We start from the raw sequence: 23,960 nt of genomic DNA on the forward strand, positions 1-23,960 counted from the left end.
AAAAAAACAAAAAAAACATTTGCCTTTTATGATGCTAAATACCAGTGAGATGCTCCAAACGCATCCATGTAATACACATACTGCACATGTACACAGAGCGACAATTAAAAATAGCAAGAACGTGTCAGAACTGGACACACTGACGAACTCAATGCAAAACAGATTTTTGTTAACTGTAGACTTGCTCAATGATATGAGAATGAAACAAACAATATATTGTGTTCTTAAGCCACTTTTGTATTCTCTGATCAATGCTTTACTCATTTGCCACAGTAATGCAATTTTTTTTTCAAACTAAATTTCAATCTGTCTTATATATTTATTAAAGGCCCTGCATATTATATATACAAATAACTGAATTATTATGCATTTTAATATGAATCATCTTTATTTGGGGGCTTTTCTCAGCAAATAATGACGTATTCGATTAACTGTGATCGAATAAATCATTATAATACATCATGTAATACGATGAAAACATTTTATCAATTGACAGCACTAAATATACTATACTATAATATATTATAATGTAATATAATATCATATATTATTCAGGTTGGCTGGATTCCAGCAACAATAGTGTAAATGCAAAATGGGCCAAGACTAAAGTTGACCAAAAAGAGAGATATTTTAAGTATTTTGAAAAATGTATATTATTTTAATGTCATTCAAATGTTTTTAAAGCCTGTAAAAGTTAAATATTAATAAATGACTTCTTAAGGTTTATGAAGCACACGTACACCTATATGACAAAAGTTTGACAATTTGTATGACAATTAACTGTCTTAACAGTGACGAGCCATAAAAAAGACAATTAATCGCCATACTCGCAATTCTTTTTTTGACAATTAATCGTCAGCCAAACTTCATAATCGTGACAGCCCTAGCGGTTCGGTGCTGTTTGCAACTTTCTTTATGCTTTATTGCTGTTTTTTGTTGCCACTGTTAGTTAATTGTTGTGTGGTGATATTAAGAGCTCATCTTTAATGAGGTTTGTTGATTGTCACCATTATTAAGGTTTTTGTGTTAAGGGTTGAGGTCTATTGTGTGTCTGTGTCAAACAATCGTACGTACTGCCCGCAAGACATACCTCTCTCTTCAGAGGCAAAGACTGCAGTTATTTTCATGTAAAAGTAATTCAAATGGTGACAAAATGAAAGTTCTCGTATAGCAAATTGATAGTTGGCCGAACAAGAAATTAGTAGTTCTATCAACAAGAATTTTTTGCGTTTAGCGAACAAACAAATTCAAATAAACTCAACTTGAAGACAAATATTAAGACAGTTGTTGAGAGAACTCAAAAATCATACAGCATCATAATGTTGCCTTGATTTTTTAACTTTTTCTACAGTGAGAGCTGATCTTACTGTACTCTGGTTCCTCTTCACCATCCAGATCCCTTGAACATCATTAGCAGACGACGCTGACGAAACAGAACAAACATCTGAGACATGGAAATCTTCAATCTAAAATGTTTTTAAATGTAATGATAATTATTAAAGCACAGAAGTGCCTTGAGTTTTTCGTGCTTATACAGTTTTTAAGCACCTTTTAAAATGAGGCTTGTCTTGATCTGGAAGTAGCAATGTTTCAAACACATTCATTCTTAAACTGAACCATGACTGTCAGAAGGCCAACAAAATCATGCTAGCATATATTACATTAATAATGAAATAAGAAGAGTGAACACATACTGAGAAACTAAAAGCAGGTAGGACTGAGAACTGATTGAGCTCACCTGTGTCAGCAGACACTTGTGATAACTGCACTGGAGTGTCCAACAACATCTGTTGCTGACCCGAGTTACATTTAGTCCTGTATGGAACAAATATAATCATCAATCATACACAAATTACTGTGCCTGTGACAAGCACGTACAAGGAAATGGCATCATACTAACATAATTGAGTAAACTATTACCCAGCTGTTTTAACAGGGTTTTTAAAGCCTGAACTAATTCTGCAGGGAAATTTCACTTTAAAAAGTCTAAATTTGGACAGACATCAAGTACGCTTACAAGCTCATCATGTAAACGCTTTAGTCCGAATGAAATCGTACCAGTCCAATTTTTGCAAAGTCAGACTGACAAATCTACATAATGCGAAACTAGCTTGGCTTTGTCCAGCATGTATGCACGCTGTGGTAATTTTTACACAGATTTGTGTTTTAGTCTTTAAAGACAATGTCAAAATTAGGTGTTATGTCAATTAGGACAAAATCTGGCCAAAAAGAAGGTGTTTTTGAGTTTGTTTAGGTGCTTCACACATGTGCCATCAGGAGTCGAAGCCATTTACACATCTGCCCAAAGTAAGATATGCCAATCTTTTTTTTTTTGTCTGTATTGTACCCATTAACACTCTTTTATACACCCATCTTCGCAGTAGGATCAGTGTCATCGTAAACTGCAATAAAAGTGTTTTTTCGCAACATATTATGGTCACGCATAGCATGCTAGCACATTAGTGCCATGAACGCAAAAGGTAAATATGACAAAAGTACACATCATCTACTGCATATATATTACTTTAAATCCTTATTAAGTGGTTAATTCAGCTTCTTTTACTGATCTCATGTGAATTCTACTCAGAGAATGAGGCAAGTCATTGATAAAACTTTTTAATGTCATAATAGTTTCTGTTTTACATGAGCATACTCGTATTTAAATGCCCCTCTTAACGTCTGCAGAACACAAATGAAGATTTTAAGAAGAATATCTCAGCTCTGTTGGTCCATACAATACAAGTGAATGGTGACCAAAATTCTGCAGCTCCAAAAAGTACATAAAGGCAGCATAAAAGTAATCCATACAACTCCAGTGGTTAAATCGATATCTTCAGAAGCTGAATCTAATACATTTTGGGTAAGAACAGACCAAACTATAACTCCTTTTCCACTGTACATCTTGACATTGCAGTCTCTAGGCATGATCATAATCTCAAGTTTGATTACACTTTCTAGTGCTTGACCCATGCGCACAGCACAGGAGAGTGTAATCAAGCTTGAAATCATGATTGCTGATATCAAGACTTATAGTGAAAAAGGAGTTATAATTTGGTTTGTTCTCAACCAAAAATGACTGGATCGCTTTAGAAGAAATGGATTTAACCACTGGAGTGATATGGATTACTTTTACGCTGCCTTAACGTGCTTTTTGGAGCTTCAAAGTTTTAGTCACCAATCACTTACATTGTACGGACCATCAGAGCTGAGATATTCTTCTAAATATCTTCATTTGTGTTCTGCAGAAGAAAGAAACTCATACACATCTGGGATGGCATGAGGGTGAGTAAATGATGACAGAATTTTCATTTTGGGGTGAACTATCCCTTTAAATTCACTTGTTCATTTGGTTCATTGTCTATGCAGATGTAATTGTAATATTACATATATTGTTGTGGATGTAATAATTCATCTTATGCATATTTAGGTTGCGTTTGAGTGAGGTAATAGACCCGTTCATAAATGGGTTCAAACACAACACAACACAACAGACAGGCAGGAGGCATCTCATCACTTACAGCTGGAGAGAGTTGAACATCTGAAAGCAGATCTCTCGAATGTCATCTTCATTCTTATCACCAACCTCCTGAAGAAATCCACCGATGGCATCAAACACTTCCTCCGCATCCTCGAAATCTGAGCCGCCACTGCCCAACACACCTGGCACAATAATGCAGGTCATACATCATTTAAGCTATGCAAAACCTTGATATCGAGAGTGTAATAGAGATTTCAATTATATAAATCTAATTTCATACTGACACTATTCTTGACGTCTGATGAATGGCATAAATACTCACTATAATTCACATTCAAGCACTCATTTCTATTGAAACAAGCCTTACAAGAATATCACACTGTAATAAACTACTTCCATTCTGTTTATGTTATGGAATATACATCTATCTCTCTAATACTGTGGTGTATTTGGTGAATTGTCAGCAATCATGGTTGATTTTAGCTCATGACAGCATGAAGAGTCTAATTTTATATTTAAGTAGTGTTTTGATGTTTTTATTATGCCATATAAATATCCATCATTTAATCTTACAGTACTCCATCATCAGTAATCACGTGGAACTCTTTATTAATCTTACATTATGCTTTTTCACAATTATTACTATAGTAATATAATACAATTTTAATATAATCCGGAAATGTGAGAGCAGTGTCTGTCATAGATGAACACATTTTACATTCGTGAGTTCATCTTATACTGTGATATAGTTGATCATTTCCGTGTCTATTAAATCGTTTAAATGATAATGTCGTAAAGTCATCAGTTTCACTCCGAGCATGGTCATCACATCATCAGCACTACTGTATCTATTAAAGAACTTCTGTCACACCTGCCGGACAGCGCAACAACACTGAGCACAATCTGTGTAAATGTATATGAATGTGAAAGTACCGGTGATATAATCGAAGAGTTCTGAGTCGATCTGTGGAAACTCGTTCTTCAGTATGTCCACATACGCCGCCATCATTCACACACCGGGCCGGACATAGCGCGCGCAGGCGCGTGGCGCACCATAACCACGTGCACGAGCACAGCTGCAGCCCATATCCGTCTCTTCCTGCAGGTGGCGCTCCGCAGATCACAAAGTCGAATCCTCCATTGAGTCGCATTCAAATGTCAGGGCGATTTTTGTCATAATGGAGACATGTGTGTACTAGTAATTGTAATTGTTTAAATCTATAAATTCAAACGATTAGTATCTAGCATACGAATTATAAAATACTCCAGAGGTGCCTATAAAATGATTAAATAAAATGCCTTAACCAGTAAACATAATCGTTTTTGATTGGTCCATTCTGACCAGCGCTGAGAAAAGTAACAAATATCACATTATATCGCAGTTCTCTTAAAGGAATAGTTCACCTAAAAAACGAAAATTCTCCCATCATTTATTCACCCACATGCCATCCCAGAATGTGTATGCCTTGTTTCTCCTGCAGAACGCAAACGAAGATTTTTAGGAGAATATCTCAGCTCTGTAGGTCCATACAATGCATGTCAACAACTCTGAAGATCAAAAAAGCATATAAACGCAGCATAGAAGTAATCCATATGACTCCAGTGGTTAAATCCATCTCCTAATAAGTGATATGATAGGTATGGTTGCATAGGCATTGCTAGACCCTATTTAAGAGAGCTTCAGCCCCCCTAAAAATCAGTGACTCTGCAAACCTTTTAAACAACCGCAGCCGCAGCACGGCACTAGTAAAATCCCTTTTTCAAGGGAAGTCAGTCCACATGGCAGCCATCACTGGAACGCTCCCGGCAGCTACTTTTATATGTAGACAAGCGGCATGAAAGTGCAGCTCCTATCTACTTGAGTGGGGAAAGACCGAAATCTCCAAAATGGTTCAAGATTACAATCAAAGAACATTTTTCAAACCAGCAGTCAAATCTGACAACTATCATACCATGAACCATTGTGGTTCTTTTGCTCGAATCATGCTAAAAAATGCTGTTTGTCAGGCTGGTTCAGCTAATGCACATTTTCAAGTTGATTGACAGTCGATCTCTCTGTCTACAAGCTGATTGGCTCTTTTACCTGTGAGGCGGGATTTCCTTTTAAACATCAGTTGGCTGTTGGCCGTTCCAATTTCTCCCAATTGAAATGCTCTGTTTCTGCTAAACAGTCTCTGGCACTAGCTTGAAGTATTCTTTGGTGGATTTTCCAAATGTAAAGACAGACTATGGCGCAAGCCAGCATTAAAATGTGGGCTGTGAAGGAGACTATCACTGGTTTGACCCACTGATGAATAAGCCCCATGCCCCCATTAGATTCCTGAAGAACTGAAGTAGAGTAGGCATGTCACTTGTTTAGTTCAGTAATCTCGTTTAACAAAGGAGAGAAAGGGGTTGCATGAATTAAAGGGTCATGAAATCCCAAAACACATTTTGTTTAACAGATATGTTTTCATCTCCACTCATAATGTAATGTTAAGCCATCTCTGTTGTGAGTGTGTTTTGGAAGTAGCTCTTGAGCCCTTCTGGTCCTCCCATGCACTTCCCACCCCCGTAACCACCCACATTTTTATAAATATCTTTTCTGATTAATTTTCTCTTTTGAGCGAATTCAAAAGACTTGAGTCAGAAGCTAATGAGAGACAGAGAAACATTACCTGGAGTTAATTCACTCCACTAAATAACGACCAAATTAAATGTGACATTTGTTGTAATAATAGGTTTTTCTGGCGCTTAATATAACTTTCTACAGAAGTTGCAAAATTACTGAATAGTGTTCTCATTTTTTTAAATTTTTTTTTAAATTTTTTTTTTTTATAAATAAACAGAGAATAAAAAAAATATTTGAATGATTCTTTAACCAGTTATGGTTATTTTTAAGAACACTGTGTGTTTAATATAGAAAATGACAATATTCTAAACGAGTATTAGCTGGCTATCTTTTAACACAGTTTAAACACAGTGTAAACATAGTTTAAAAAAACAAAACTCTATCTATGCAACAGTTGATTACATTAAATGTGCACATCTTATAGTGTCATTGGGGGCTGAGCCCCCCTAAGATCCTAGAATCACCCCTGGGTGGGTGAGAAACAGATCAATAGGTCTTTTTTACTATAAATTCTCCTCCCTGCCCAGTAGGTGGCGATATGCACAAATAATGTGAATCACCAAAAACAAAAAATAAGAAGTATGTGGAAGTGAAAGTGAAGATTTATAGGGAAAAAAGGATAAATATTTCTCACCCACGCTTATTTAGCTTCTGAAGACATGGATTTAACCACTACAGTCGTATGGATTATTTTTATGCTGCCTTTATGTAAGTTTTGAGCTTTAAAGTTTTGGATCCTGTTGACTTACATTGTGTGGACCAACAGAGCTGAGATATTTTTCTAAAAATCTTCATTTGTGCTCTGCAGATGAAAGTCATACAGTCATTTTAAATCAAACAACAGAATTGTAAATGGTATTTCTATCAAATCTTTCCAAATGTAGACATGGCAGGTGATTACACAAGTGCCGAGTGATTCCTGAATGAAGAAGTTCATTCATGGAGATCCAGGAGATTCAACTTTATAAGACAATTCAAGACTGATTTCCGCTAGGGACACCAGCTACAGAATCAAGAGGAAGAACATTTTTTCATTACTGACATTGGCTGTTTTACTAGAAAATTTAAATATATGTGTCTGTGTTTGTGGAGATCTGCAAATCACTGATTCTTGAGATAGGGGACACATTTTTTTTTTCTTCGATTTTTTTATTCTAAATTAATTTAAAATGTATATATTTGTAGACAAATGTCTCAGCTAACAAACAATGTAAAAGAACAAGTTTTAATAAAACTTCATTTTTCTTCTGAAAGTTCACATGTATTCACTTCATAACTTACACCTTACTGTAATTTGTCTCCGTCAGACACACAAAAAAGCATGCTATTTTAGTTTGATCCATCCAACAAGAGTGTAAAGTCTTTAATAATCTAATAATAGTGTACAGGAGTTAAGTGCTAAAATACATTCTATAATTGTTTTTTTCTGTTTTAACACTATTTTGAAATTTCTGATGGAGTTGACAAAATTAAACATTTTTCCATCTTAACCATGTGTTTAAACTGGATCCATTTGTTTTTTCATTTGTTAAAGTGGTCTCACCTAAAATAAAATGACAAAATTTCCATAATGATCATAGTGGAATTACAGAGTTGACATGTTGAAGCTGTGACCGCACAGACTTTAAGACTGTTTGTTTAAAATTTGAAACAATATAAAACTTACCAGAGCACATGTCCTACTGTTGCATCCACCATGAGCAGGAGGTGGGAAAGGGGTCCTCAGAATTATAGCTGACCATGACATAGTCTGATTTATTCAGGATTATACAAAAATTATTTCAAGTTTACTTTATGCATTGTTTGATACCTTACAGATCCCTAACTTTCATCTGATATATTTGTTGCATTTTAACATTGTGACCTCTTGCTGAGGACAGGTAAACTTACATGTGCTTCCAAGTATAGAGCATGCATTGGAAGTTTTTTTAATGAAATTATTAAAAAATGTAAGCAATGAATGCCATGAAAATACACATTTCCTTAAGATTGAACTTTTTCAGTATATTTATTATTAATTTCTTAAGAGGGATAGTTCACCCACAAGGCACAAGAACAGATTTTCCCTCAGGCTATCCACCTCATGAACAGTTAAAACTACCCCATTGAGCAATAATTATGTGCAATACACAGCTTAGTCTATTTATATTTATCAACATATCCTACCTCTTCTGCCATTACATTCCCTTACACTATCTGTATATAACAGATTTGTATTTGTACATACGTGTTTATATATATTTTGTCTTGTGTATTTCTATGTATACTTATATTTTCTTTGTCTTATTATTGTATTGTTTGTGCATTGGAAGCTTCTGTCACCGAGACAAATTCCTTGTAAGCATACTTGGCAATAAAGCTCATTCTGATAATTAAAATTCTCTCATCATTTACTCACCCTCATGATATCTCAGGTTTGTATGACTTTCTTTCCTCACCAGAACACATTTGAAGAAAAACAGAAAAATATCTTAGTGAATTGAGATTTCTCTTTTGAATCTCCAAAAATCAGTCTGCATAAACGTCATCGATACAACTCCAGCGGGTAAATTAATGTCATCTAAAGTGATATGATCACTTTTGGTGTGAAAAAAAGATCAATATTTAAGTACTTTTTAACTATATTCAAATGCTTCAGGTAAGCTTCACGAGAGGGTGGAGTTCAAGTGGTCTCTCCTGTGACGTATTCTGTTGCCATGATACTGACTTAAACTCAGGTTCTTCACTCGGTTGAGACATCCAGGATAAGCACACAAACACACCATTGTGAGTAAAGAAACAGCTAAATACAGATCTAAACCAAAACTAACCAAGCTACTGTACAGTGTTCCTCCTTCTCACTTGTAAACAGCACTTCTCTTCCAGCTGTGACGCACGTGTTTCAAATCCAATGCGATTATGTAACGCGCATAACACTGATGACCAGAAGCATGATTTAGAGTTAAAAAAAAAGTACTTAAATATTTTTCTTTTCCACACCAAAAGTGATAGTATGGCTTTGGAATTAATTTAACAGCTGATGTCATATGAAGTTTATGCTGACTGTCTGTGATTTTTGGAGCTTCAAAAGAAAAATAGCCATTCACTTGCATTTTAAGGGTCTACTGAGCTAAGATATTTTTCTATTTTTCATCAAATGTGTTCTGAAGAAAGTCAGTTATACACACCTGAGATATCATGAGGGTGAGCAAATAATGAGAGAATTTTCATTTTTTGGGTGAACTATCCCTTTAACTTATATTGACAATAGAGGACTTTTTATGTAGGACATGTTTTGTCCTTATCTCAAGAATTAGTAAAATATATCAACAAATTTAAAATTGCTCTGCAAGTATTATGCATGCATCATTTTAAATGTATCAAAACATGGAAGTCAAAATCATAAATATCATATGTGACTTGACTCTTCTCACCATCAGAGATTGAGATCAATATAAACATACATACATATATTACATATACATATAAAATATAAAACAGACTTACAAAGCTAATAAATGTGAATTTCAATTATCACATGTACTTTGCCCTGCAAAAACAAATTCCAGTTGTTTTAGAGTTGTTACTACTTTTTAACCCTTTCGGATTCAAAATTTTAATTCATTTTATTCAGATTTTCATTTTTACCATTTAATTATGTCAACTGCATTTGTACAGTGTTGCAGCTGCAGGTCATTCATGACAGATACATCACAAAGATTATTATCCAAAACACTTTATTTTAAAACACTAGCACATTATAAACAAAAAGTACAACTACAGAAGAACAAAGCTGTCAATATATGAAGAGCTATGCAAGTAAGAGAAGAGAGAGAGCTTTCGGGACTGAATGAGAGATATCCGAAGACTCAATACTGGAAGCTGCGTTTGGTCTGAATGTCGTCCAGGATTTGCCGCAGCTCCTCATCCTCAAATCGACCTTCCAGACTACTCAAAGAGAAAAATAAAACATTAAATGAATGAATGCAAAAACATCAAGCATCAACTGATGCCAGAGATCTCGTGAAACATCAGTCGCAGTGTGCTGAATGCTCTCAACATGACTGAACCTATGCATCACTGTTACTCAGGCTGCATTTTAGACTCTGTTGGCATGTAGATCATGACAATAAATTATGATGTATACTTGCAGATGGCAACGTTACGTACATTTCTGTCTAGCTATTTTTAAATTGTCTATATCAATGCCTTTTACATGAATGTATTTGCTGGTGTAGAATCTGGAGATGTGATCGTTGCACACTTTCCACAGGTTCACTCGGACATGTTGGAGCAAATGTGATGGATTGATAATGTTTGAAACTGACCTGGGGGTGAGAGCTTTAGCTTCCTCTGCGGCCTCAGGACACAGGTTAGCTAAACTGGCCAACTCAAACTTGTGAAGTTTCTTCTGCAGAAGTAAGCTGTCACAAACAACCGTAGTTATGAATGAGGTCAAGAGAATTCTCAACAGCATTTTCACACTCTTTCTGAAACTAAAACTGTACAAGACCAAGTACAAGAATTCTAAATCTCAAAATGTCTGGGGTCAACCACTCAGTTATACATGTTGAAAAACACACACGCCCCATTATTTCCTACAATCAGCATTAGCTTAGAACATCACTTCTATGAAACAGCAATATGATAAGATACACCAATGTACAATAAATAGTTACATTTATTAATCATGACTATAAGCTACAAACAATTCTGCATGCAATTAGCCAATTTACATGACATAACTGGGTCTATTCCAAAACATAGGCAGCTGTCTTCTATGGCAGCTGGCTTGGAAAGCTCCAGAGATCTTTTATAATGAGATTACAACCTCTGCATTCTTACCATAGGACAGAGCGGAATGTGTTGCGACAGAAAATCACCGTTTGCAGATAACAAACAAATTAATCGGGAGAGCTGTAAACTGACACCTACCAGTCGCAAAATTGTCCTTGTCTTCTCTAATAAATCAGCAATTGTTACGAAGTAAACGCCACACATTCCAAAAGTACTGAATGGATTAAAAGTATATTTATAATGGAAATTTATCTTGCTTCGACTGTCAGAATAATTAAGAAACCTTTCTTTTGGGACAGCCTTTGTGTCGGGAGTGTGCCTATGTTGACTTAAAGGCAGCTCACTACATTTTCATTACATCACATTTTCAGCCGTCTGGGTTCCTTAAGTATTTTTCTTATTCATTTTTTGCATTGGGATGTTATAAAATTCTCCATAAAAGAGTTGTGCACCATGAACCAAACCAACCAGCTCCGAGGTAAATCACAACATCACAAACTTTGTTTTGAGGCAAAAAAGTATTTGAAAACCAGACAAAAAAGCAGGGGTACAAGGCTGTATATTTACAGTCTTTCACAAGGGCACGAACTACAATCTCATGATGCATTGCGAGTGACGTAATTGAATAAAAAAACAACACAAATACAGTGCTGATTTCTTCTATTTTTGTGTATATCTCATATTAAATTGTTTCAAAAATTCAAACAAAATCGAACATAAAACAAAGGCAATCTGAGAAAACACAAAATACAGTTTTAAATGATAACACTATGTAACACAATTTTTGTTCCTGGGTAGTAAGTGTTATTTCAAGTGAGTAGTTTGAGATTTACGATTACATTGTAAATCACTTTCACGAATCAGCCCCCAAATGTAGTCTCCCATCATGTTCTCGTTATTCTGTCCTTGGTAGCGGCGTTCAAAGTCCAGTATATCCTGATGGAAGCGCTCGCCTTGCTCCTCCGAGTACGCTCCCATGTTCTCCTTGAATTTATCAAGATGAGCATCAAGGATATGGACTTTGAGGGACATCCTACAGCCCATTGTGCCGTAGTTCTTCACCAGAGTCTCAACCAGCTCCACGTAGTTTTCGGCCTTGTGACAGCCCAGGAAGCCCTGAACCACTGCGACAAAGCTGTTCCAAGCCGCTTTCTCCTTACTAGTGAGCTTCTTGGGGAATTCATTGCACTCCAGGATCTTCTTTATCTGTGGTTCGATGAAGACACTGGCTTTGACCTTTGCCTCAGACAGCTTAGGGAAGAAGTCTTGAAGGTACTTGAAGGCTGCCGACACCTTATCTAGAGCTCTGACAAATTGTTTCATAAGGCCCAATTTGATGTGCAGTGGTGGCATCAGCACCTTACGGGGGTGCAACAGTGGTTCCCACTTGACCTTGTTCCTCCCCACAGAAAACTCGGTCCGCTGTGGCCAGTCCCGCCTGTGGTAGTGCGCCTTGGTGTCCCTGCTGTCCCATAGGCAAAGATTGCAGGGAAAATTGGTAAAACCGCCTTGGAGACCCATCAGGAATGCCACCATTTTGAAGTCTCCTATGACCTCCCAGCCATACTCATCATACTCAAGGCATCCAGCAAGGTCTTGATATGTATCCACTTTGGCAGCTGGAACTAAACTGAACTGGTGGGCTTAAGGCCCCTGTATTTATACTACTATTTATATTACTGGAAAGTTTTAGAAAGTTCTAGAAGTTACTCCAAGTTTACTCAGCACTGAATCTACCTGGAATGTTCTGGAAAATAGGTACATTTCAAAATATCACTGTCCTGGTCACAAAAGCAAAGTTTGTGGGGAATAATAGCCATTTTCTATACTTTTGAGGCATAAGCAATTAGGAAATAACACTTACTACCCAGGAACCAAAAAAAAAATATATATATAAAATGTGTTACACTGTGTAATGTTATTTAATGAAACAAAAAAGTTATCGAATACCAACTGGGCCTGTGTGAAAAAGTATTTGCCCCCTTGGTTACTAAATCCCCAAATCTATGAAACTGCATTCATAATGGGGTTCAGCTGGACTAGACACACCCAGGCCTGATTACTGCCAGCCCTATTCAATCAAATCAATTCAGCAGCAAGTTGGCTAAAAGGTCTCACCCAGTAGCACACTATGCCAAGGTCAAAATAAATTCCAGAAATGATGAGGAAAAAGGTGATTGAAATACATCAGTCTGGGAAGGGTTACAAAGCTATTTCAAAGGCTCTGAGACTCCAAAGAACCAAAGTGAGAGCCATTATCTCCAAATGGAGAAAACTTGGCACAGTAGTGAACCTTCCCAGAAGTGGCCGACCTTCCAAAATTCCTCCAATAACTGTATGGGAGGCGTTGAAGGCATACTTAAGAGGTCAAATTATCTCGTTCTGTGCAAGCCAAGGAAAGTTAGGAATGAGCGTCTCAAGCAGATGGCAGATCAGATATTGGAGCTCAATTCTTTACATAGTTAATCGCCATCACCAGCAACACTTAAACAGCGTTTGTTGTTACAAACTGAATACAATCTGTTGACAACCAAACAAGCAGAATATCTTATCTCCAACGTGTGGTGTCATTTTTATAAGCACGGAGAAAAAGCTGGAAAACTCTTAGCTCATCAACTGCAACAAAAAAAAGCTCATCAGGTTATATCTAAGATACGTGATGCCCAAGGTCTAAAGCATACAAACAATGCAGAGATTAATTCATGTTTTCATAGGTTTCATCAATCATTATTTTCTTCTAGCCTATCAGCTCTAGATGATTTCTTTAAAAAATTAAATATTCCATCCATAGACCCAGAAATAGCTGCTGACCTGGATTTGACAATTATGATCCCGAGATAAACTCAGCGGTCAGAGGTATGCAGAATGGTAAATCTCCAGGTCCAGATGGATACCCCTCTGAATTCTTTAAAAAATTCTATATCATTCTATAACTTTCCCCACTATTACTCTCCACTCTATACCATATGTTCTGGTCACGTCCGAAAAAATTAAATAACTGGAGCTCGATCTTCAAGACATTTTCTAAAGTGTTTGGACAATTGATTGCTCTAACAATGGCTACCGCAATATCTGGAGAAACTAGTCAGAATGTTAATTTAAGCAGATCCCAGTCTGATGTTATTGCTTTCTGTTTACTTCTTGCAAGAAAGCTAATGTGGGTAAACGGAAATACACTTCACCTCCAACATATGGTCAATGGATTAAGGATGTTATGTACCATGTACAGTTGGAGAAAATCTGATATTCCTTGAAAGGATCAACTGGGAAATTCTTTACCACCTAGCAACCCTTTTAAACTTTCGTGGAAAATATGGTAGCTGAAGAACTGGACTGAATGTGCACTATGCTTCTTTGTTATCGACACATTATACATGTTTACTTATGTAGGAATCTTCTGACTGGTTTGGCTGTTATTAGTTCTACATATATTTTTTATTTTTTCTGGTAGGGTAGGGGGGTGGTTTGTGTGTTTGTTTTTTCTCTCCCCTTTTATTTTTTTCTTAATTACTGGAATTATGATACAATTGTCACATACTTACATCTTTCTTGCTTTCTCAATAAAAAGACCTTGATCATAAAACAAATTCCTCCAAGTGCACAGTGACGACTCATCCAGGAAGTCACAAAAAAGCCAAGGACAACATCCAAGGAACTGCAGACCTCACTTGCATCAATAAATGTCACTGTTCATGACTCCACTATCAGAAAGGCACTGGCCAAAAATGCCATCCATGGAATAGTGGTGAGGTAAAAAACACTGCTGAGCCAGAGGAACATTAATTTTGCCAAAACACACCTTGAAGATCCTCAAACCTTTTGGGAGAATGTTCTGTGGACTGATGAGTCAAAAGTGGAACTATTTGGAAGACAGGGGTCCTGTTACATCTGGCGTAAATCAAACACAGAATTCCACAAAAAGAACTTCAAATCTATAGTCAAGCATAGTGGTGGTAGTGTGATGGTCTGGGGATCCTTTGCTGCTTCAGGGCCAGGGCAACTTAATAATAAAGGGAAACATGAATTCTGCTCTCTACCAGAAAATCCTAAAGGAAAATGTTCGGTCATCAGTCCGTGAGTTGAAGCTCAAGCGCAACTGGATTATGCAGCAATGATACGATTCATAGGAGTAAGTCAATCTCAATGGCTCAAAAGAAGCAAAATCAACATTTTGGAGTGGCCTAGTCAAAAGTCCTGACTTGAACCTGATTGATGTGCTGTGGCAGGAACTTAAACAGGCAGTTCATGCTCGAAAGCAGTTCTACAAAGAAGAGTGTGCCAAAATTCCACCACAGCATTGTGAAAGGCTGATCTCCAGTTATCGGAACCATTTGGTTGCGTTTGTTGCTGCTCAAGGTTGCACAACCAGCTATTAAGTTTAAGGGGGCAGTTCATATTTCACATGGGTGATACAGGTGTAGGATAACTTTTTTGCTTCAATAAAAAAAAAAAAATATATATATATATATATATATATATTTGAAAACTTTGTTTTATGTTATATTTCATTTAAAGATCTAAAACAATTTATTATGAAAAAAAAAAATAGAAGAAATCCAGAAGGGGGCAAATACTTTTTCATAGCACTGTATATAAAACTATTGACTTTAGGTTGTTGATTATAAGTATATAAACTATATATTTTAAGTTTATTGCAAAATATTCTGAATTATACAAATAAATTAGTTTAAGGGCCTGGGATTTGCAAGAAATATGTTCACAATATTTAAAAAAAATAATAATTTGAGATATCCGAATACATAGTCAACCCCCCAGCCCCCACTTCCGAGGGTGTTTGTAATATTTTTGCTTTATTGATTTTTATTTCAAAATGTATTTCATTTATTGAAACACGAAAAACAAACCAAAGATATTTCTACAGGTGCATCTCAATAAATTAGAATGTCGTGGAAAAGTTGATTTATTTCAGTAATTCAACTCAAATTGTGAAACTCGTGTATTAAATAAATTCAATGCACACAGACTGAAGTAGTTTAAGTCTTTGGTTCTTTTAATTGTGATGATTTTGGCTCACATTTAACAAAAACCCACCAATTCACTCTCTCAAAAAATTAGAATACATCATAAGACCAATAAAAAAAACATTTTTAGTGAATTGTTGGCCTTCTGGAAAGTATGTTCATTTACTGTATATGTACTCAATACTTGGTAGGGGCTCCTTTTGCTTTAATTACTGCCTCAATTCGGCGTGGCATGGAGGTGATCAGTTTGTGGCACTGCTGAGGTGGTATGGAAGCCCAGGTTTCTTTGACAGTGGCCTTCAGCTCATCTGCATTTTTTGGTCTCTTGTTTCTCATTTTCCTCTTGACAATACCCCATAGATTCTCTATGGGGTTCAGGTCTGGTGAGTTTGCTGGCCAGTCAAGCACAACAACACCATGGTCATTTAACCAACTTTTGGTGCTTTTGGCAGTGTGGGCAGGTGCCAAAACCTGCTGGAAAATGAAATCAGCATCTTTAAAAAGCTGGTCAGCAGAAGGAAGCATGAAGTGCTCCAAAATTTCTTGGTAAACGGGTGCAGTGACTTTGGTTTTCAAAAAACACAATGGACCAACACCAGCAGATGACATTGCACCCCAAATCATCACAGACTGTGGAAACTTAACACTGGACTTCAAGCAACTTGGGCTATGAGCTTCTCCACCCTTCCTCCAGACTCTAGGACCTTGGTTTCCAAATGAAATACGAAACTTGCTCTCATCTGAAAAGAGGACTTTGGACCACTGGGCAACAGTCCAGTTCTTCTTCTCCTTAGCCCAGGTAAGACGCCTCTGACATTGTCTGTGGTTCAGGAGTGGCTTAACAAGAGGAATACGACAACTGTAGCCAAATTCCTTGACACGTCTGTGTGTGGTGGCTCTTGATGCCTTGACCCCAGCCTCAGTCCATTCCTTGTGAAGTTCACCCAAATTCTTGAATCGATTTTGCTTGACAATCCTCATAAGGCTGCGGTTCTCTCGGTTGGTTGTGCATCTTTTTCTTCCACACTTTTTCCTTCCACTCAACTTTCTGTTAACATGCTTGGATACAGCACTCTGTGAACAGCCAGCTTCTTTGGCAATGAATGTTTGTGGCTTACCCTCCTTGTGAAGGGTGTCAATGATTGTCTTCTGAACAACTGTCAGATCAGCAGTCTTCCCCATGATTGTGTAGCCTAGTGAACCAAACTGAGAGACCATTTTGAAGGCTCAGGAAACCTTTGCAGGTGTTTTGAGTTGATTAGCTGATTGGCATGTCACCATATTCTAATTTTTTGAGATAGTGAATTGGTGGGTTTTTGTTAAATGTGAGCCAAAATCATCACAATTAAAAGAACCAAAGACTTAAACTACTTCAGTCTGTGTGCATTGAATTTATTTAATACACGAGTTTCACAATTTGAGTTGAATTACTGAAATAAATGAAATTTTCCACGACATTCTAATTTATTGAGATGCACCTGTAAATTCAAATTGCACTTCAAACTAAATGAAAAACAATTCAAATAAAGTGGTCAAAAAAGTCGTATTTAACCACCTCTCATTTGCCATCATGCAACGACAACAGGTGGAAAATGAATACAAATTAAGATCTAAAGAAAAATATAAATGTAAACATAATAATGATAATTGAAATATAAATCCATTTATGGTTCAAGATGCTTTTGTATTATTTTATTATTTGTGAACCTGCAGTGTTGCATTCGCAATGCATGTTAAGCTCAAACGGTTTCGTGGAATCAAAGCAAACTTAACTCACAGTTCCTGAGAATGTCTGAGGTCATCTGCAGCATTCTCAGACAACACTATTCTTGCAAACTGTTTTCAGACAACTGAAATAGAGAAGAAACGCTCGCACTGCACGCCTCTGAACAAACAGTGAATCAGACACGTGCATCAACAGCTTTTCTGTCGTCTGTTCCTAAAAATATAATAAAGTGTGTTTCTTCAAGTGCGTGTCTTTGTGTCTAACAACATTTCTTGTCATATGTCACTCCATGGTGTCTTGCAGGTCGCCACTGTGCATTAAATAGGCAACTCATGTTTGGTGGGTCGCGACTGGCGGATGATAATTTCAAACCCTGGGCTACTATTTAATACTGTATAGATGGTGACGTCCCAGCTACATGGTTATGTCATTTCCCGATGATGTCGAACATCACCTGTCAATGAGCATCGAAATCGGCATTGGGATATATTTGTCAGATATCGACGATATCCGATTACACTCTATCACCCAGCCCTAGGGGGCGGTCGCTCTGAGGAACGTTTTGCGGGCTTCGTTTGCCGCGGTTCTTTGATTAGTCAAGCTTTCTCTGTTGCATCATGGTTAATGTAGTTGTTTACCATGAATTCTGCTATCAAACACGACTTTTAAACAATGAAGTTGAAATAATGCAGACGCATATTCCTCATGGGTAATGTGATGTTTAAAGTATCACATTTGTAGAAATTGTCAAAAAACATGCGGCTAGTGCCGATACTTCACAGGAACTAGTGTTTGGCGTAGCTCAATAGTTAAAGATCAGAGCTGGTATCTGGAAGTTGTAGGTTCAAACCAAGCAAGGGTTGATCCATGAACCACCAATGTTTGCTTGATCATAAATCTCAGGATACTCACTATTAAGGTTATGTAAGGAATAATTGACGACGGACCGTTGAATAGTTGAAAAATAATGCACAACCGAGGTGTAACGGTCACTCCGCTGCGCATTATGACCTCGGGTGTGCATTATTTTTCAACAATTCAACGGTCCGCGGTTACCACACCTTAAAACATTAAGGGTTTTATCTCAAGACATTTTCTGGTTTTCGTCCCTAAAACGATCTTATGATTGAAACTACTTTCTTTCGCCATGGATTCGGCGTCTTGCTTTATTACAGTCCGAGCCTTCGTTGCTAGTTCGAAAACGTCACTTTAGAGGCTTGCGCTGCTTTACTCGAGGACTTACTGGAGTAATGAGGTAGTGCGTTTGTGCAAGTGTGTGTGTGTTTGAGTTTGTGTGTGAGGGATCGAAAGAGAGAAACTCAAAATAAGAGAGATCGCTTCTGGGATTACCTTTTTTGTTGCAACTCTCGTCATAAGTAACATCGCTTGAATATCGCCAAGATAAAGTTTAAGCACTTCTCAGCAGCAACGAGTGTCGCCATATTTCCGTTGTAAACCTTAACTTTTTTCAACCCTACTGAGATGCGGTAGTGCGCTGACATGACGGCTCTGTTTTTCTCTCGCAAGTACGTGTGTGCTTATGTGTATAATGTCTGTGTGTCCACGTGTGTGGGAGTGTGTAAAGAGAGGGGGAGGGTGGTCGAGGGTGTTTACCACAGATATTTCAGATAATATAGAAACTGTTATACTTATCAAGTGTATCTAGCTTTGATACAGCTCATGCCTTCGTGCTTGTTCGAAAACGTCACTTTAGAACTAGCAACGGAGGATGCGCTACTTCTCGGCACTGGAAGACAGAGAGACAGAGAGAAACTGAGAAAGATCACGAGTTGAATTACCTGCGTTTAAAGTGGCTCTCGTCAGGAATAACATCACTTCAAATTGCCAATGTGTAAGTTTAAGTCTCAGCAGTAGCGAGTGTCACCATTCTTGTATATAGCTTTTCTATTGCTAAACAACTGTTTACAATCGCAGTGAGTTAAGTTGGAGCGCTGACTTTGCTACCAAGAGAGTTTGTGTGAGAGCGAAAGACAGGGGGAGGGGTAGTGCGGTGCTTTTTTCCACTATAGCTATGTGAGGCTGATTAGGGCGAAATACATTGAAACATTAAAAGTTATTTCGGATAATAGAAACTGTATAGATCAAGTTGAAATTGAAATAAATATAGGATATTTTAGACACTGTTTGATGTTTTTAACCAATTTACTTTAACCAATGTCTTTGTTTTGATTGGTTATTCTGTTGTGGTAGCCTGTAGGGCTCTTTGAAATAACTGAAATAATTTGGCGAAGTGATATGGAACTGTTATGTGGTCAAGATCTGGAACTACGTCATAGCCGGGAGTTTACTTGAAAAATAATTGCACACCTTAGAACATCTGTGAACCAATCAGAATCAAGCATTCAACAGACCCGTGGTATAAGCCAGGTTACACTACTGTTATTTTAGTTTTTATATCACTACTCTGTGTAAACTCATCACCTCTGCACCAGCTACACTTTATAAAGACTATTGTTAAATAGATAATACAAGAGCTGTGGTGTGCTGTGACTGTCCCTGAAGTCGGTTTACTGTGAGTGACTTTGTATGACACATGGACAAGTTAAGGTCCTGGTTACCTGCGCACGCTGGCGATGGTCTCTCTGTTCTTGAAGCGGCTGAATCTGGCCGTGTAGTTGAGGGTCTTCATGAAGACCTCGGACAGCTCCTGCTCATCTTCTGCGCTCTCATTCTGCTGCTTACGATGCTCCAGCAACATGTGAACCTCCGAGTTCAACAGCGTCTCTGCATTCTCAAACTCTGAGACAGAAAATTATCAAACTGAGAAGGAAACAGCTTTTTCCTCTAAGACTGGTATAATTATCAGAGGTAGATTTTCCCGATATGATAACCAAGGTTGTGGAAATGGCAGATAATCGATTAATCAGCCGATATCTTTTAAAATCAATTTATAGAATGTTAAAAAAATATTCTTAGCCTTCCTTTCTATGATGGGCACATACACAGGCTACGAGAGCAAAAAAATCCCATGCAGATGCAGTTTATTGTGCAACAAAAATCCCAATAATAACTAGAAAGAAAATGAAGAATTGCTGCAAAACATGGCATTGTGACCAAGCCCGAAATACACTTTGGGACACTTATTTTGATATGACAGAGACTTGGCTCTGTTACAATGCTCTATATTTAAGTTTTTGCCAAATTAAGTTTTTATAGCCTATATATTCACCAGATTAAGGATTTATTACATTTCACCAAATTAGGTTTTTCATTATCATTCACAAGAATTTGAAGTTGGAGACACAATGTATGTGCTGATGGGGCATTTCCATAGTAAATTTTTTTTTTCATGCCCTCATTTAAATTTAGAACATTTAATCTAATCCAAATAACAAAATTAGCATTGAAGTGAAGATAAAAAATATGGATGGATATTGTCATAAGTGATTATGTTTTCATTTCACTTACACTGTAGAATCCTCCATCGCCGGCCACAGAGGAATTAAAGAAAATTACAAAAAAAAAAAATGTTTTGCCAATAACCTACAATTCCAAAAGACAACTATGGGCAGCGATTAACTGACATAAGTTGACTGACATAAGTTGAGACGCGAGTGTGTTGTTGTCAGGGGCATAGATTCCAGGGGTGATGGGGGAAGGTAACACGTTTTTATCTTCTTGAAACATACAAACATAAAAAAAAAAAAAGGTAGGGATATATATATAAATGGTACATATGTTACCAATTCTACAAGGGTATGCAAACTTTTGAGCACAACTGTGTGTGTGTGTATATATATATATATATATATATATATATATATATATATATATATACACACACATACACACACACACACACACACATACATACAGTTGTGCTCAAAAGTTTGCATACCCTGGCAGAAATTGTGAAATTTTGGCATTGATTTTGAAAATATGACTGATCATGCAAAAAAACTGTCTTTTTTTTAAGGATAGTGATCATATGAAGCCATTTATTATCACATAGTTGTTTGGCTCCTTTTTAAATCATAATAACAGAAATCACCCAAATGGCCCTGATCAAAAGTTTACATACCCTTGAATGTTTGGCCTTGTTACAGACACACAAGGTGACACACACAGATTTAAATGGCAATTAAAGGTTAATTTCCCACACCTGTGGCTTTTTAAATTGCAATTAGTGTCTGTGTATATATATAGTCAATGAGTTTGTTAGCTCTCATGTGGATGCACTGAGCCGGCTAGATACTGAGCCATGGGGAGCAGAAAAGAACTGTCAAAATTCCCTGCGTAACAAGGGAATGGAACTTTATAAAGGAAAAGGATATAAAAAGATATCCAAAGCCTTGAAAATGCCAGTCAGTACTGCTCAATCACTTATTAAGAAGTGGAAAATTTGGGTATCTCTTGATACCAAGTCAAGGTCAGGTAGACCAAGAAAGATTTCAGACACAACTGCCAGAAGAATTGTTCGGGATACAAAGAAAAACCCACAGGTAACCTCAGGAGAAATACAGGCTGCTCTGGAAAAAGACATTGCGGTTGTTTCAAGGAGCACAATACGACGATACTTGAACAAAAATTAGCTGCATGGTCGAGTTGCCAGAAAGAAGCCTTCACTGCACCAATGCCACAAAAAAGCCCAGTTACTTCAGCTTCTGGCACACTGTAATTTGGAGTGACGAGACCAAAATAGAGCTTTATGGTCACAACCATAAGTGCTATGTTTGGAGATGGGTCAACAAGGCCAATAGTGAAAAGAATACCATCCCCACTGTGAAGCATGGTGGTGGTTCACTGATGTTTTGGGGGTGTGTGAGCTCTCAAGGCACGTGGAATCTTGTGAAAATTGATGGCAAGATGATTGCAGCATGTTATCAGAAAATACTGGCAGACAATTTGCATTCTTCTGCACGAAAGCTGCGCATGGGATGCTCTTGGACTTTCCAGCACGACAATGACCCTAAGCACAAGGCCAAGTTGACCCTCCAGTGGTTACAGCAGAAAAAGGTGAAGGTTCTGGAGTGGCCATCACAGTCTCCTGACCTTAATATCATCGAGCCACTCTGGGGAGATCTCAAACGTGCGGTTCATGCAAGACGACCAAAGGCTTTGCATGACCTGGAGACATTTTGCCAAGATGAATGGGCAGATATACCACCTGCAAGAATTTGGGGCCTCATAGACAACTATTACAAAAGACTGCACGCTGTCATTGATGCTAAAGGGGGCAATACACAGTATTAAGGGTATGCAGATGTTTGAACAGGGGTCATTTCATTTTTTTTCTTTGTTGCCATGTTTTGTTTATGATTGTGCCATTCTGTTATAACCTACAGTTGAATATGAACCCCATAACAAATAAAAAGAAATGTGTTTTGCCTGCTCACTCATGTTTTCTTTAAAAAATGGTACATATGTTACCAATTCTACAAGGGTATGCAAACTTTTGAGCACAACTGTGTGTGTATATATATATATATATATATATATATATATATATATATATATATATATACACATATACACACATACATATACAATTCAATTATTTGATTTGTGCAAACAACATGGTAGTCTTTATAATAACTAATTTACAGACACATTATCAATGCGTGTTTAACACATGAAAATGATATAGCTCATGATATGTATAACGTAATAGAGACACTGATAATTGTACCTTTAGACGCGTGTGTTATTTATGATACAGAGGTGTTGTGATGTACAGATATCTAATCGCACCTTTCGGGAACATGAGTTGAGACGCGTCCTCCTCCACATCTCCCACCTGCGCTGCTCCTCCTGCCGCGGTCATCACACACTAAACTGATTAAAGTTACAACAAATATGATTTCTCTCTATACTGCACGCAGTCACATTGTCACTACTCGATCCGTACCGGAAACACGATTTGTACTGCGCATTTCCGGTACAGATCGAGTAGTGACACACATCACTGCGCTACACAGCAGCGCTGTTTGAATGAAACACACTCAACATCCGGTCAAAACTGACGCGACTCCACCTAGTGTACTGGAGTGTGTACTGCACACAGCAAATCGCGTTAAAGATTTTCAGACATAGATATTACAGTGCAATTTTCTGTAAAGCTGCTTTGAAACGATGTGAAAAGCGCTATAGCGACAAATAAAAATGATTTGACTACTTGTCCGAAAAAGGTGACTTACAATAGTCGAACAGTTAGTAGTAGGCCTAATAAAAGCAAACAAAAACAAATACTAAATGGATGACACACAGTGTGTTTATATAGTTTGAAGTGCCGACATAAAGGTAAAAAATGTTCCTGACAATCAATTCCATAGGTAAATGATTGAACCTCAATAAAAAAGTTCTGACTCTGGTGTGCAGTAGTTAATAACTCATCGGATGTCCTGCCTCATATGTGGGTCATTCTGC

General features: G+C 37.3%; 2 protein-coding genes across 2 annotated transcripts in view; both read right to left on the bottom strand.

Moving 5' to 3' along the window:
- abcf3 (ATP-binding cassette, sub-family F (GCN20), member 3) overlaps nucleotides 1-4,541 on the bottom strand; it is a 34,406-nt gene extending 29,865 nt beyond the window's left edge. Inside the window, exons 1-4 of the mRNA XM_051697535.1 lie at nucleotides 4,412-4,541; nucleotides 3,519-3,660; nucleotides 1,739-1,815; nucleotides 1,368-1,423 (exon numbers count right to left, since the gene is read on the bottom strand). Coding sequence (XP_051553495.1) covers nucleotides 1,368-1,423; nucleotides 1,739-1,815; nucleotides 3,519-3,660; nucleotides 4,412-4,487 — 351 coding nt within the window. The 5' untranslated portion in view covers nucleotides 4,488-4,541. The remainder of the gene's footprint in view (nucleotides 1-1,367; nucleotides 1,424-1,738; nucleotides 1,816-3,518; nucleotides 3,661-4,411) is intronic.
- Nucleotides 4,542-9,788: 5,247 nt separating this feature from the next.
- polr2d (RNA polymerase II subunit D) lies at nucleotides 9,789-23,494 on the bottom strand. The gene is made up of 4 exons (XM_051698015.1): nucleotides 23,286-23,494; nucleotides 20,153-20,333; nucleotides 10,397-10,492; nucleotides 9,789-10,016 (listed from the first exon to the last, which is right to left on the bottom strand). Exons 1-4 carry the CDS (start codon nucleotides 23,356-23,358, stop codon nucleotides 9,938-9,940), a joined length of 429 nt encoding a protein of 142 aa, XP_051553975.1. The 5' UTR covers nucleotides 23,359-23,494; the 3' UTR covers nucleotides 9,789-9,937.
- Nucleotides 23,495-23,960: the final 466 nt, after the last annotated feature.

Source organism: Myxocyprinus asiaticus, chromosome 5, assembly GCF_019703515.2.
Source record: "Myxocyprinus asiaticus isolate MX2 ecotype Aquarium Trade chromosome 5, UBuf_Myxa_2, whole genome shotgun sequence".
NCBI lineage: Eukaryota > Metazoa > Chordata > Actinopteri > Cypriniformes > Catostomidae > Myxocyprinus > Myxocyprinus asiaticus.

Coding starts and splice junctions, on each gene's coding strand:
- polr2d (XM_051698015.1), bottom strand. CDS start 23,358: ATGACCGCGGCAGGAGGAGCAGCGCAGGTGGGAGATGTGGAGGAGGAC. Junction 20,334..23,285: donor TCAACTCATGTTCCCGAAAG/GTGCGATTAGAT, acceptor TTTCTGTCTCAG/AGTTTGAGAATGCAGAGACG. Junction 10,493..20,152: donor ACCATCGCCAGCGTGCGCAG/GTAACCAGGACC, acceptor TGTTTGTGACAG/CTTACTTCTGCAGAAGAAAC.